Source organism: Actinia tenebrosa, unplaced genomic scaffold (genome assembly GCF_029948245.1).
Source record: "Actinia tenebrosa isolate PJP-AT-01 unplaced genomic scaffold, QUT_ActTen_1.0 PGA_scaffold6__47_contigs__length_16458017, whole genome shotgun sequence".
NCBI classification, from domain to species: Eukaryota; Metazoa; Cnidaria; class Anthozoa; order Actiniaria; family Actiniidae; genus Actinia; species Actinia tenebrosa.
Window position 1 is genome coordinate 11,664,365 of NW_028292583.1, and position 14,429 is coordinate 11,678,793.

General features: G+C 35.8%; 3 protein-coding genes across 3 annotated transcripts; 2 read left to right on the forward strand and 1 right to left on the reverse strand.

The window, feature by feature from the left end:
• Positions 1-15: 15 nt before the first annotated feature.
• LOC116289216 (ubiquinone biosynthesis protein COQ4 homolog, mitochondrial) lies at positions 16-4,882 on the forward strand. The gene is made up of 8 exons (XM_031696102.2): positions 16-287; positions 354-527; positions 712-808; positions 2,405-2,507; positions 2,687-2,713; positions 3,427-3,524; positions 3,863-3,970; positions 4,047-4,882. Exons 1-8 carry the CDS (start codon positions 137-139, stop codon positions 4,201-4,203), a joined length of 915 nt encoding a protein of 304 aa, XP_031551962.1. The 5' UTR covers positions 16-136; the 3' UTR covers positions 4,204-4,882.
• Positions 4,883-5,670: 788 nt separating this feature from the next.
• LOC116289169 (proteasome subunit beta type-1) lies at positions 5,671-8,114 on the reverse strand. Its single transcript, XM_031696048.2, has 7 exons — positions 7,956-8,114; positions 7,747-7,854; positions 7,594-7,675; positions 7,486-7,517; positions 6,587-6,684; positions 6,404-6,510; positions 5,671-5,968 (listed from the first exon to the last, which is right to left on the reverse strand). The coding sequence occupies exons 1-7, from the start codon at positions 8,030-8,032 to the stop codon at positions 5,786-5,788; spliced, it is 687 nt and encodes a 228-aa protein (XP_031551908.1). The 5' UTR covers positions 8,033-8,114; the 3' UTR covers positions 5,671-5,785.
• On the forward strand, positions 8,101-13,843 carry LOC116289196 (U6 snRNA-associated Sm-like protein LSm2). The gene is made up of 5 exons (XM_031696079.1): positions 8,101-8,194; positions 8,274-8,341; positions 8,424-8,454; positions 9,772-9,831; positions 13,429-13,843. The coding sequence occupies exons 1-5, from the start codon at positions 8,192-8,194 to the stop codon at positions 13,552-13,554; spliced, it is 288 nt and encodes a 95-aa protein (XP_031551939.1). The 5' UTR covers positions 8,101-8,191; the 3' UTR covers positions 13,555-13,843.
• The last annotated feature ends 586 nt before the right edge of the window (positions 13,844-14,429 follow it).

Below are 14,429 nucleotides of genomic sequence, written 5' to 3' on the forward strand. Positions count from 1 at the left end.
TGGCTAATGAAATCACAGGAGACCTACTTCTACTAAAACGCGATTTTTTTTTTTCTTTTTTAGGGCTGTTTCACAATTATACATTTCAAGTTTTAATACTGCCTTTTTATTGCCTCTTTCAAAGGACGCAATTTGTATGTTGGGAGCTCGAGCCCTGTGGAGGGAGACAGGACAACAGCTTAGAATGCTTAGAATGGAGTGCCTAGTGAGAAAGATTAAAACCAGTAACTGGATGTCTTTTATTAATAATAGACACATCCCAGCAGTACATAGAACCACGAAACCAGGTAACAGATAACAGAAAAGTACATGGGCTGAATTGCAAGATGGACTAATTTTGTTGATACATGTAGTTTTGTTTCAGACTTTATCAAGTGTTGAAAATATTAATCAAGAACATGACTTCACTGTAAACAGTAAAGAAGGATTTAAACTGTACGAGCATCACATTCAAACATCATTTATCCAAAAAGCAATGCTGGCAGCTGGATCTGCATTTATGGGCTTGTATGATCCCACACGTCAAGGTACCATTTCTAGGCCTGGGGAGGAGGGTGTGACACAGTGACTGCATGTATGGCTTAAATACTAACAGAAAATGAATAATTGAGGCTATAAATTAAGAAATTGTGCATGCACCCAAGATTTCATCAGGATTTACATGCAGTATGTATCTCACTCTCTTAATGTATATTAATTATTTAATGATAGACATGATAGCCGCCTTAGGTGAGACCACAGGATACCCAGCACTTAAATGGATGCACTCAAGAATGCTAAATGATCCTGTTGGATCTGAAATACTAAGGTATCTGCTATTAAATAAAAAAGTGAGCTAATTATAGTGTATACAGATTTCTTTTATTCTATAATGTATTTTTGGAATGAGGGTTGAGACTTCATGGTTGAAAACGAGGGCTGAGACATACATCCTTTTATCAGGGTGGTTTACAGGTGTAAATTCATGATGCATAGTGTGTGACATATCTGTAGACCTTATTTGTGGTGTGACAATGTTTTCCCAATTCAGCGTGACAAACCTCCAGAGGATTCATTTTCTTTTGTTTTTACTCTTCAAAAAATTCATGAGCATCCCAAAGGATACGAAAGGTATACCGATGATATCCCGACGAGTTTCAAAACAATAGCTCTTCATTCCCCCAGAAGTTTGTCATGCTGAATTGGGAAAACATTGTCACACCACAAATAAGGTCTATTAACATCTCTGGAGTTGAAGAAGGGACTGGAAATAAGTGTAGAAATATAGATTTGATTAAGATACAAACCCCATCACATGAAAGAATGTTGGGCAATTACTACTGTAACTCATCAGGCTTAGAACAAATTATTAAAATAAGAATAGTTTATGGTTTTTAGGAATGCTGTCCTCAAACTCCATACATTATTCCTTATTTCTGTGATTTTTAAAAGCTTGCCACTCACTAGGTATTTCATCCAAACATGTTCAAACTTGGTGTCGATATATAGCACCAATTTGTTAGACATGACTTTTTTTGTGACAGTTTTTTTTCTTAATTAAATTGATACTTTCACTCTGCCCCAATTCCTTTCTTATATATTTAATAGTCTGTGCATTGCTGTTGCAAGGGATGGAGGTGAATAAAGACTCTTTCTCCCACTCAATAATAATTGCAGACTGCCTCTAAATTGATTGAAGTCTGTTATTAACCAGCTATAATTCAAGTAATATTTCAAAGCCGACAATGAGGACTGGACGGGATTTCAAGACTAAGCAATTAGTTGCAGTCCGAGGCGGAGCCGAGGTCCGACTGGAACTAACTGCGCGGACTTGAAATCATGTCCAGTCGGATATTGGAGGCTTTGAAATGACTTCTCATCTCACTAATTGTTCGACTTAGAGTAACTGGAACAAAATTAATTCAGTCCTAGGAGAAGAAGGGACTGAATTCCTAGGACTGAATTAATTTTGTTCCAGTTACTCCAGACTGAATGCATTCCTTTCACAGCACTATACCAGGTTTCAAGTAACATCATGTGTCCCAAAAATACCTCATTGATTGGATGGTTTACTCATGAATTATTAATGAGTATGAGAATGTAAAACACACAATAAAACACAATAATCAAGCAAACACCACACTGTCGTGAGCTGTCTTGCATCCAACCAATCAGGAACATTTTTAAAACATCACACCACAAACTTACCATGACAGAGGGGCTTAATTTTTCCAAGAAATCATTAACTCTATAAATTTTCCATCATCTTTGTTCTGTTTTGCCCCCTGGAAAGATGGCCACCATATTGTTAATGTAGTCCATTGGCCACTTTAGAAACCAGCAAGAGACTTAAGATAGTTTAAAACTGAAATCTAATTTTGATAAGTTAGTGATCAATGTGAGTTAACGCATCTTTTAATATTAGGGTTAAGCCACGTATCACTGGAAAAACAGCACCAATCATTGAACTAAGGAATCTACCTGATGGTACTTTAGGGAGAGAGTATGCAAGGTTTATGGATAACAATGTATGCTTGGCAAAACTATTTGTTGTACAAATTCACATAATTTTATTATTGTACTTACGTCTATTTAATGTTTTTTTAGTGTGACCGAGAAACTGGCAAAGTGTAATAGTCTTACATTAATGTCATCAAGGATTCATCAGGATTTCGATGTGCCAATAATGATTTTTTTTTTGTTCCAGAAAATATCTGCTGATACAAGAACTGCAGTAAGTGTACAACTAGATTAGATGGAGTGTGTGGTTGAGGTCATTGATCAAAAATTAGAGGAGCACCAGTTGGATGATCAATGCCTAGTTTTATTGTACATTTAACAACCACCTCGCAGTTGGTTCAGTTGTTTGGCACTGGTCTTTGTGTAGGACGTGGGTTCAAACCCTGTGTTAGACCAACATAAAGCATATTAAAGGGGCACTTGGATGAAATTCAATGAAAATTGGAAATGACTTTAAACTTGTTTAAAAACTTATCTATATGACCCAGATAGTAGCCAAGCAACACACTTCCTTCACAGTCAAAAGTGGCAGGGGAAAATTATCAATTTTATTCAGCATCTAAATTGTGATTAAATGACTTCATTTACTCAACCCTATTGTTCTTTTAGCTTTTAACCCAAAATATCTCAATAGCAAGTGGCTCCCAGGCTAAAATATTGTATCTGATTTTCATAATCATATTGAGTATATTATCCTCAAATACAGATTTCAGACTTTCGAAAATACGGACTTTGGACTTTCAAAATCAGGGCATTTTCATCCAAGTGCCCCTTTAAAATAACTATTTATTGAACTAAAGTCATGCCAAGCTTCAGGCACTCTTAGCAGAAAATCAAAACCCCCTCCCTCCCGACCTTTGTGATTTTTAGCCAACACTAGCAATAACCACAGCCAATAAAGCAAAATTGTTCTTGTACATGTTCCAGGTAAAATTTGTTGATGATAAGGAATTAGCATATGTTATGCAACGATACAGAGATGTGCATGACTTCGTACATACCCTTAGTGGTATACCAACAGTAAGGTATATATTTATGCATGCCACTTTTATGGAGTCTTTTATGATGGAATAGAACCGTTTCGAATCCCAAATTACTGCTGTGTTTCTTGATTACAGACTCATTTGCACAGGGTTAGCCTCAAGTTTGTGCAGAATATTCACTTGTTCCAGTCAAAGTCCGTCAAGTTTCAAAATGTTTGTATTGTTGAAGTTGTGCATTCTTTACTTTACTGTTGGTATTTGTGAATATTTAGACACTGATACAAGGCTGTGCAAATGAGTCTGTAATCAAGGAACACAGTGGTAATCTGGAATTCGAAACTGATCTATTATACTAACTATCATTTTTATTTTTGTTGAAGCATTGCAGGTGAAATTGCTGTCAAATGGTTTGAGTTCACTCAGACTCAGCTGCCAATGTGTGCACTTGGTGCAATGTTTGGCCCTTTGAACATCAATGTCACTGTCAAGTATGTAATTTAGAACTTGATTTTTTACACTCTTGTACTTTTTGCTCATTTTTATATTTCACTTTTTATGTTACAGAGAAAGAAGAGATTTACTTATGCACTACATTCCTTGGGCTGTTTCTGCAGGGTTACAAGCAAACTTTTTCTTGAACGTGTTTTATGAAAAACGGTTTGAGGATCCAATAGACTCTATAAGAGAGGAACTAAATCTGATTCAAGCACCCAAAGTCTAAGGCTTTTAATTTTGTTTTCTAATTATGCAGTTATGTATATACAACACGCAGATCAAATTCTTATGTTTCATGAACTATAAGATCTAAAGGGAAGCATGGGTAATGTACAATGCTAATGTGTAGCCTCTCACTAATGTGACCCAGGCTTGAGTCCCACTGCTCTTGGTGAACGTAGCGGGTGTGTAAGACAATGTAAAACAATCAAACTCTACACCCAGGGGGAGGGTACTCTTGCCTGTTTAGGGTAGGGATGTGTCACTGAGCCCTCTGAAATTCATGCCTTGTTCCAGAGGAAAATCGCTGAAAACCATACCCTGTTGTATTTTAAAAACCTGTTCCAGTACTTGCAAAAATAGATACCCTTGTTCCAGAGAGAGAGCATGATTTATATACCCTGCTCCAGAGAGCAAGCATGATTTTACATTACCCTGTTCCAGAGTAGAACAGATGAAAACCATACCCTGTTTTGCCGCACATTCCTGTATAGTGAATGTGGGAGAGTTCCCCAGTACCCCTACCACCCCCTAGGATTGTAGAAGGAATTCAAAAACAATGCTAAACAAATGCTAAGCCAATGCAAAACCTAGACTGCACGAGAATGGTAACCTGACCCTTTTACAAGTAAACAAATAGATAGCCATCCTCATTTTTCTCATGGGAATAAAAATCTTGATTTGTTGATGGGCTATTATTTTCTACTGGCCCCTGTTTGGCTCTACTACCCAAAGCTGTAATGTATTGTTTTCAATGTAAATTTGATTGGTTCTTGCTGTCTAGGGGGCCCCAGTTATAGAATGCCAGAACTAGGCTCCAAACTAGGTGAAAGGCCAAAGTTTAAATTGGAATTTAGAAGTTGATTTTTGAGGAGGGAGAAACTGTAGAAAACACTGTAAAGTTGTTTGTTGGTTTTCTCCTTTGCTTCAATGGGTTTTCTCCAGTTTCTCCCTCCTCAAAAATCAACTTCTAAATTCCAATTTAAACTTTGGCCTTTCACCTAGTTTGGAGTCTAGTTCTGGTGTGATTGCCCCATGCTGTGATACAACAGCCAAAACTTAATATTTTTTGATGGATTGTACAACATGAACTTTTCATTTTGCAGTCTAATGTGGTAACCACTGAACCCAAGACCATTGCTTTGTGCTCTCTGAAATTCTGCACAATTTATTATTTTGTTTTGCTCTCAAGAAGGGATAAAAAATCTTTCTGTAAAACCAGACTCCATACAATGTTTTTGATATGATATAAGTAAGTTGAACACCATATACACTGTAATTTAAAACTAATCTCATTAGACATTTCAGGGTTCAGTCCCCAAAGTTTAGTTCCCCAATCCAAAAAGTCTTTAATGCTATATTCATCTTCAAAAACTGGTTTTTACTGTACAAAATAACCTAAAGTCAGGATATTTGTACTCACTCCAGATGTTTTCTGGCGATGTGGGTACTCTATTGTTGGATAACAACAAGGTGAACTTAACACATTTTATTGTACACTGTCATTGCTATGTTACATATTGTTTTATTCAAACCTTACATCATAATACACAATACTAACAAATATGAGAACCTTGTTTTTACCTAAACTAATCTCTTCTTAATGGGAAAGCCTCTTCCTTGATGCCATCTTTAGTGATGACACTGATGACGACTGCATCACCTGTATAAATGTCCCTTTCACATGCAGCTGAAAACACATCTTTAACCAGGGATACAGCTTTTGCTTGGGTCAATGGCTTTGGTTCTACACCTTGATTCTTGAATCCAATCTTTTAAAAGAATTGTAAACTTAATGTGGTTCAGTTCTTCTAGTGTTAAAATATACATGCCTGTATGGTTACAAGACAATACTGGTATACTGTACCTGATTGTCAAGTAGTGGTTGTAATATACATGCCTGTATGGTTACAAGACAATACTGGTATACTGTACCTGATTGTCAAGTAGTGGTGGTAATATACATGCCTGTATGGTTACAAGACAATACTGGTATACTGTACCTGATTGTCAAGTAGTGGTGGTAATATACATGCCTGTATGGTTACAAGACAATACTGGTATACTGTACCTGATTGTCAAGTAGTGGTTGTAATATACATGCCTGTGTGGTTACAAGACAATACTGGTATACTGTACCTGATTGTCAAGTAGTGGTTGTAATATACATGCCTGTATGGTTGCAAGACAATACTGGTATACTGTACCTGATTGTCAAGTAGTGGTTGTAATAAAGCAGAAGCTGAACCACCAGCACGGTAGATCTCTCTTTCATAGGATCCAACCGGGTCAAAGCTAAATACACAGCCTTTACCTATTTCAAGCCAAATAGACTGTTTGTTATACAATATCTTCAACACAGGCACTATTATATCAAAATTTGCCTTTACCTTCAGTATCTAGACCAGCCAATATATTGTAAGTGTAGTATGGAAAAAATCTTCTGTAGTACAACATGGTAGAAAGCATTTGAGCAATAGCTGGACAGCTAAAAGGAAGCAATGAGAAAACATTAAACTCTTACCCCACCAATTAAATCTCACAGCAATACAAGCAGTAAGCCTAAGCAAACCTAAAACTTGCACTCAAGCTAGAAATGTTGACCAAAAACCAATCAAAGGTAAGAGCAATATGTCAATTCATTTTTAATCTTTGCATACTAATATCAGGATGTCTATCATCATTGGCCTTCACTTTTTTTTTAAATCAAGCACTATGTAAGCAAGGTATGTACTGTACGTACTCTTGTTTCTTAAATTGTTAATAATGCAAATAAATAGGCTATAACGTCGCGTACAGGAATTGTCATGGGAATTCTATTCAAATTCAAATTTCGAGTAGTCGTACCCTATGATAGCATAAATTAAGCTATAATAAACATATATTTACACATGGTAATGATACATTGTTTAAATATGACTAAAAAATAAGACCACTTGAGCAAATTTGCTTCGTGGCCGAGTGGTCAGGTTTAGAGTTAGTTCTTGGCTTGGCATTGGTATTGTAGTAGTTCTTTGGCACCGAAGGTGTCAAGTTTGATTCTTGGTGTCTTCACTTAATTTTTTTCTAAGTGAGGAGAACCAAGATCCTCGAAAAATCTCTAAGTCCCATCCATATGTTTGGAAACCTATGACGTACTTCGTTAAGCTGTACATGACGATACAATCAATAGCATTGACTATTATTCTTTGATTGTACATCATGTGATCACGGCCATGTTCATGGGTGACCTGTTTTTTTCACATCTCTTTGGATTGCTTCCAAGCACAACCCGGGTGAAAAACAATACCTCATTTTCTTGCCATGCTCATGTTCATACATCTATAAAACAAAAACAGGACATTAAAAAAAAGATACAAAATATGCAGCTTACAAAGATGAAAATTTTTTAGTTTACCTGCAACCTAGCTGTAATGTGTTTGGTCAATGTAAGACAGTCTCCATGGAATCCAGTACATCCAAGCACAGTTGACTGAGTTCTAATGATAAAATAAGATATGTCTTGAGAGACCAGAGTTAATAGAGGGGAATATAATGTATATTTACTCACAGATTATATATCTTGGAACTGTCTCGCGTGTGAATTTGAAAGCCTTGACTTAACCTTGTATCAGAGGCAATAACTGCAAAGTCTTCACCAGAGATGGCAAGAACCGTGCTATTTATAAAAGCGAGAAGAAAAGTTATAAACTTGAGATTGCTGAGTCATATCACGCGCTTATTTCCTAACGAAAAAAACATTATGATCAATAAACTTACCCTCCATTTAAAGCATATGGACTAAAATATTGCTGTACTGGTGTTGTTTTGTAGTACGCTTCACAATCTACGCTCATTTTTGCAAGTACAATGTTAAATTCCACCTCTTCTTTTCAAATTCTAGATCCAATATGGCTGACTATCCCAGAATGCATCACGTTTGGCAGATGCCGCTGTCCATAAGGATCGCGGTAATACTGCTGACCACATGTCAAAAAAGAAACACTTGATCAGAAATGGTAAAATCAAATCTTTTCTTTCTGATGCTTTCTTATTACGATAAATTCTGAATTCGTGATCAATGTTATTGTTTTTCAGTTGTTTTATTCATTTTTCAAGTCCCTAGTGGGAAAAGAAGTTATTGTTGAACTCAAAAATGACTTGAGGTATGATAATAAAATGTTCGTATAAGACTACTTTTCCTTCCTATCCGATATTCACTTTGATATTATATTGTTATATTTTCAGCGTACATGGAACTCTCGACTCTGTAGATCAGGTACCTTGGTAGATAAGCTTATTTCATTTTCTTCAAAGCAGGGGGATTGCTGCACCCTCCCTACCCCAATGGGCATGGGATGACTGTTGTCTTTGTAGAAACGCTGGGTAACAAAAGAAAATATGAATACATATTTGATTGAAATAATCAATGAAAACACTTTGTCTCACCTTGTCCACACGTTATTGCAATAACGATTTTTTTCCTAAACTTTTATAATAGATACTTCATATTAAAAATTCAAGATTTAATGAAAGAAATCTACAAATTTCACATGGTACATGGACTTGACCTGGGTGGGGGTAATCCCTTATATTCGCTATATGGGTATGTGCCGCCAAACAGGGTATGGTTTTCAGCGATTCTACTCTGGAACAGGGTATATAAAATCGCGCTAGCTCTGGGACAGGGTATATGAAAACACACTCTCTCCTCTCTGGAACAGGATATCCATTTTCGCAATACCGGAACAGGGTATGATAATTCAGCTATCTTGCTCTGGAACGAGGTATGAATTTCATCGATTTTACTCTGGAACAGGGTCAGGGTTCAGTGGGCTCAGCAGCACATCCCTACCCTAAATGGGCAAGAGTACCTCCGGGGGACTTGAAAGGAAAACCCTTTACAGACAGAAATGATAACCTTTATCTTTTAAATTTGTTATTTTTATTGGTTCTTTTTGAAATGCCTTCTACCTTCCTAGCCCTTGTAATTACTCGAACCTTCGGCAATCGAATCGTTTGATTGCAATTCACTGTCAAAGAGATACATCACAGAAATGTGGTCAAATCCATGCAGTTATGTAAACTGGAACGAAATTGAAGTTAGTATCATGTTATCATCAATATGTTCAACCCAATTAACTGTAAAATGTACATCCTAGTTAAGGACAAATTCACTGACCTTTATTTTAGTTTGGATGATTTGTTACAGTTCCTTTTTTCTCCTATACTTTACATCATTGGAATACAATACCATAAAAAAAGAAAAGAATATTTAGTTTTTCCAGCATTTGTTGTTTTGAATTTGCTCTATTCCTACATGATTTCATATCATTCTATTGAGTTTGATTTAGTCGAGTTAAGTTCAAAAACCAAACTCTAATAAAACACTCACAAAATGTTGGCGATTTGATTTATTCAATTACCGAACACAATCAAACCTTGTAGTTCAATGGAGTTCGATTGGATTGGATTTGAATGCCAAACTGTTCAAGTAATTATGTCGGGCCATAGTTAGCTCATGGATCTGCTTGCAAGCCCATCCTTGTAATTATGATTATTATTGATGATCTCCATCTCATTAATTTTGTTTTAGTTCTTGAATCTCAAGATGACAGATATTGATGTTACAGATCCAGAAAAATACCCGCATATGGTAAGAATGCTGCAAATACCAACCATACACGTCATATGTTACACCCACTTTTAACAGGTGGACATGCGAAGCGTAGAAATGAGTTATTGTGATGGGTCTGAATGTGCAAATGTGTCACTCACTCACTCACTCACTAAGATGTTAGCACATTGATAATTAAATGTTTACAGTCAAACAAGCTCAAGTGTTAACCCCTAGAGTCGATTAATGAAATCATTAGTCAATTATTCCTTTTATATGTATGAACCAGAATAATGCAATATTGCAATATTCAAATGAAAATTAAGTTCATTATTCGACTTGTGATGAAGAAGGTAAATCATTTAAATTACAGATATCTTTGAGCAGAAGTCGCTCTCTTATTTCATAAGCATACACACTAGGTTTTGTAATTTCCATGCCTCAATTACTTGGAAGATATCATCAGTAATTTCGTTGGGAACGTTCCCGCCTTGAGCGAATGGAGACACAGTTCCATGTCGTCGATAATGTTGGAGTATTTTCTGGACTCCTCAACTAGAAATTTTCAGTTGTCGAGAAATTGCTTTATTGGGCAATCCGCTATCGCTGAGATGGAACAATTTTTTGTCGAATAATATCAGGTAAAGGCCTTCCCGGCACATAAACACGGCCAAGACTATTTCTGGCCCCCATGTTTTCTTGATCTTCCTGTGTTAGCACTGATTAACCAATCAAAATGTCGTATATTGAATTTAAAGTTGATTGGAATTTTCATATCTTAGTTTTCGAGGTCGTAAATTTCAACTGAATGATGAAATCAAAATTCGAAAATTCAAATCATTAATCGACTCTAGGGGTCAACGCGTGAGCTTGTTTGACTGTATTTATCGTCTTAATTTAAGTCATCTGCTTATAAATGTTACACAACACTAACAAGTACAAGTTCTTGTATGATAAACAACACATTGGCTATTTATAAGAGGAAATGAACTTCTGATGTTGCATGTGGGGTATTTCTATCACTGTAGACCCACTGTGCTGTGCACACTCACACATAGTTTTATCTTCCTATCATTTAATTAAAGTGCTACTCTGACGAAAATCGCTCAAACTTGGATTCAGCTGAAACTTCCTAAGAATACTCTAAAGGTCCAATAATCTCTATATGCAGGATGAAAGTATAATGTTTTTACGATTATTTTTGAGTCTGTGACGTCATACACTCAACATCGAACATCGCTCCATACATTTCTTTGTAGTTTATGATCAAGATATCAGTAGTAAAGGAAGAAAGAAATACCCAAACACCCCAAAATATAAATTATAGTCACAAGTAATGTGAAATAAGCACATTAGCCACCCTTTGGGCTTCATAGGAATAAAATAAATTAAGGATTTATATACAAAAAAATATATGTTGCAATGTTTGATGTTGAGTGTATGACATCACAAAAATTATTATCGTAAAAATATCATACTTTCGTCCTGAATATCAAGAAAACACTTCATACAGTGATTATTGGACCTTTAAAGAGTATTCTGAGGAAGTTTCAGCTGAATCCAAGTTTGAGTGATTTTCGTCAGAGTAGCACTTAAAAAGTAGCACGTAAAATAATACAATTAATGGCTGAACTAAAATTTCTGAGTCAAACCTTTTTTGGTGATGTAATAAAGCGAACAGAAATGCTTATGTACAAGCTTCAACATATTTAGATTTTTCGTGCATTTTCAGTTTATGAATCTAAAAGCAGTGGAATGTTCTTCCAGAGAGTATAAAGCTGGCACTATCTGTGAACTCTCTCAAAAAGCCGTTAAAGACATTTCTTATGACTTGCTTGTCTGTGGCAGCCCAGTCATAAAATGCCTTGTTTTGCCAGTTTTTTGTCTTTCCGTGAAAATTGCAAAGTTGCGTGAGTGTACCCACATATGAATTGAATGACGTGTTCCTAGATAACAATGGCTCATATGCTGGTTTAGCAGATGATGCTGTAACTCCGAGCTCTAAAAATAATATAATTGAGTGGTAAAAGAAGATATTTAGGATCGTAATTCAGATATTTATGAGTATTGATACAACTACCCAGTCGGCATGTATTCTGGCTTCAATTGCTTTGGTTAGTAGGCTAAATACAGCTTTCAGTCAAAACTTTTTTTTGGAAATATAAGATATACTTATTTCAATAAAGTTAGTCACCAAAAACCTAGAAAGCTTTGATCACTGAGAATTATGGGCAAATGTTTTATATCCAACAAGTAAAGCTTTTGACACAAACTGCAGCAGTTGAGGATGCCCAGAGGAGGTCGACTTGTAACTGGTAGAAGATCTCAAGTCCATCAACAGTTATCAAGCGGTTGAAACGTAAAATGTATCTACCCATAATCATTGTCGGTCTCAGCTTTGTACCTTTTCAGGTGACTAACTTTATTGAAATAAGTGTATACATATGAGTATATTGTTAAATACTATGTGTTAATAAAGCAACTTTGTCAGTAAGATACTTTTTGCTGAGTTTTAAATCATTTTACTAATCGAGTTACATTCCACTTCACTGGTTTGGATAGTTTAAAAAAACACTTTTTTCAAGAATGTATTCAATAATTGAGAGATCGAGAACTTCAGAAAGTTAGCTTGTCTAAAAGGGCCTAGATTGTTGTGCCGTCATTCAAGATGAAGAGTAGTCAAATCAGTAATGCAATGCTGTTTCTCCACCACCACATTTGTATATTTGCATGAATCCTTTTACTAAGTCTTATTCCACTTCACTGGTCTGGATGTTAAAAAACACTTCAAGTGTGCATAAAAAGGATCAACAGGCAACCCAGTGCACACTCCAAGAGCATCTTGTTTTCCAATGATGTTGCTTCTCCAACATGATTAGTCTCTTATGCAGCTGCACTCCCACACTAATAGCGGCTGAGTAGGAGACTATAACATAATCTAATGATAATCAGTTTCAATATTTAGTTTGTTCCAATCAATTTTTTCATCAAGTTATATTTTTTCTTTGTATATAAGGTTTTTATCTCGTAAAGTGCAATGAGACTTTTTTATGGAATGTGCTTGATAAGAATTAAAGTTATCATTATATTGTAGTAAAAATACACAGGTGATTACTGAAAATATCAGGTGCTGTTTGGTCAAGAAACTCACACTTCCACATGATAATCACCTCCAGCAATAATCCAAAATGGCGGCCAGCCGCTTTGTTACTGTTAACGAGAAAAATTTTCTTTTATCTTCTTTTTTTTTTTTTTTGAAAGAATCACCTGTGTATTTATACTAAAACAATTATTTGCCTCAGCCTCAGTGAATATCAAAGAATATTTACCCCAATGCTTGAAGACTCACGTCTCGGTAAATATTCCCCAATATTCAGTTAATCGCCTTTGGTGAATAATTATTGTTAAATATCTTGCATAATTGATGTTTTATACTCTTTTTTTGAATACATTTATTTTTTAATAATTTAACAAAATAAGAAATTGGTGGCTCAAGATTATTTGTATTTATCACAGCAATCAGTCAAGAATTGTTTTATAAGGGGTTCAATGGATTATTTGTGTTTATTATTACAGCAGTCACTCAAGAATTGTTTTATAAGGGGTTCAATGGATTATTTGTGTTTATTATTACAGCAATCAGTCAAGAATTGTTTTATAAGGGGTTCAGTGGTCAGATATGTCCAATTACCAGCAGAAGAAGTGGACACCCAGCTTCTACAAGATGCTACAAGAAAAGAAGCAGCACAAAGCAAGACTTGATTCATTCCAAACTTGTGTCTAGTTAAACAAAGTCTGATTGATCTAAAGCTGAACATGTTTGCCAAAAAGAAATAGCATTTCTCATTTCATAAGAAATATTCTGAGCTACATTCCATGCATTTTTTATGATATCAGTACCCATGAATAAATGTGCATTTTCTGTTCATTTTGCATAAGCATTTTAACAAAAAAGTGCAACCTTCTTGGAAGTCGTCACTAAGGCTGTTAATAAAATGGTTATCAAGACAGATGCTTTCAAAATCAATCCAATAAAATGAGCTAAATCATACTTCCAGTACACAGTTTCATATTTCAGCTCAGATTGTACACTGGTTCCAGAGCCTTACATTCATAACCAGCGGTGCTTTCCAGTGGTAGGTTTTGCATTGGAGATAACAGAAAGCAAACATACCATAAAATCTGTCACTAGGCCTTGCCATTTATTTGTAGTGGCATGGTTGGCTTACACTGCCATTGCTGTGGCACTGTCCTTGTTTGCTGTGTAGTTCACACCTGGGGCCAGGTTACGATTCAATTCCCAACTGAACCACATGCAACTTGTATTTGTTTGATGTATTGCTATGAGGTTTTTTCTCTGGTTTTCCTCTCTCCACAAAAATCAGCATGAATCGTGTTGTTTTTTGTAAATAGTCAATGTATAGTAATAGTGCATGTGGAGCAAACCTCATGGAAGAGCTTCTTCACCCCCCCCCCCCCCCCCCCCATCACTTAATTGGGTTTCATCAGCATCTTATATAAGACTCAGATATCACAGGGTGAAAGGATGTTTGCATTAGCAAGGTAGTGGCTAGTTGGCTTGAATGGGGGAGGGAGCTCAATTCAGTTTTTACTTTTGAACAAATTCATACAATTTA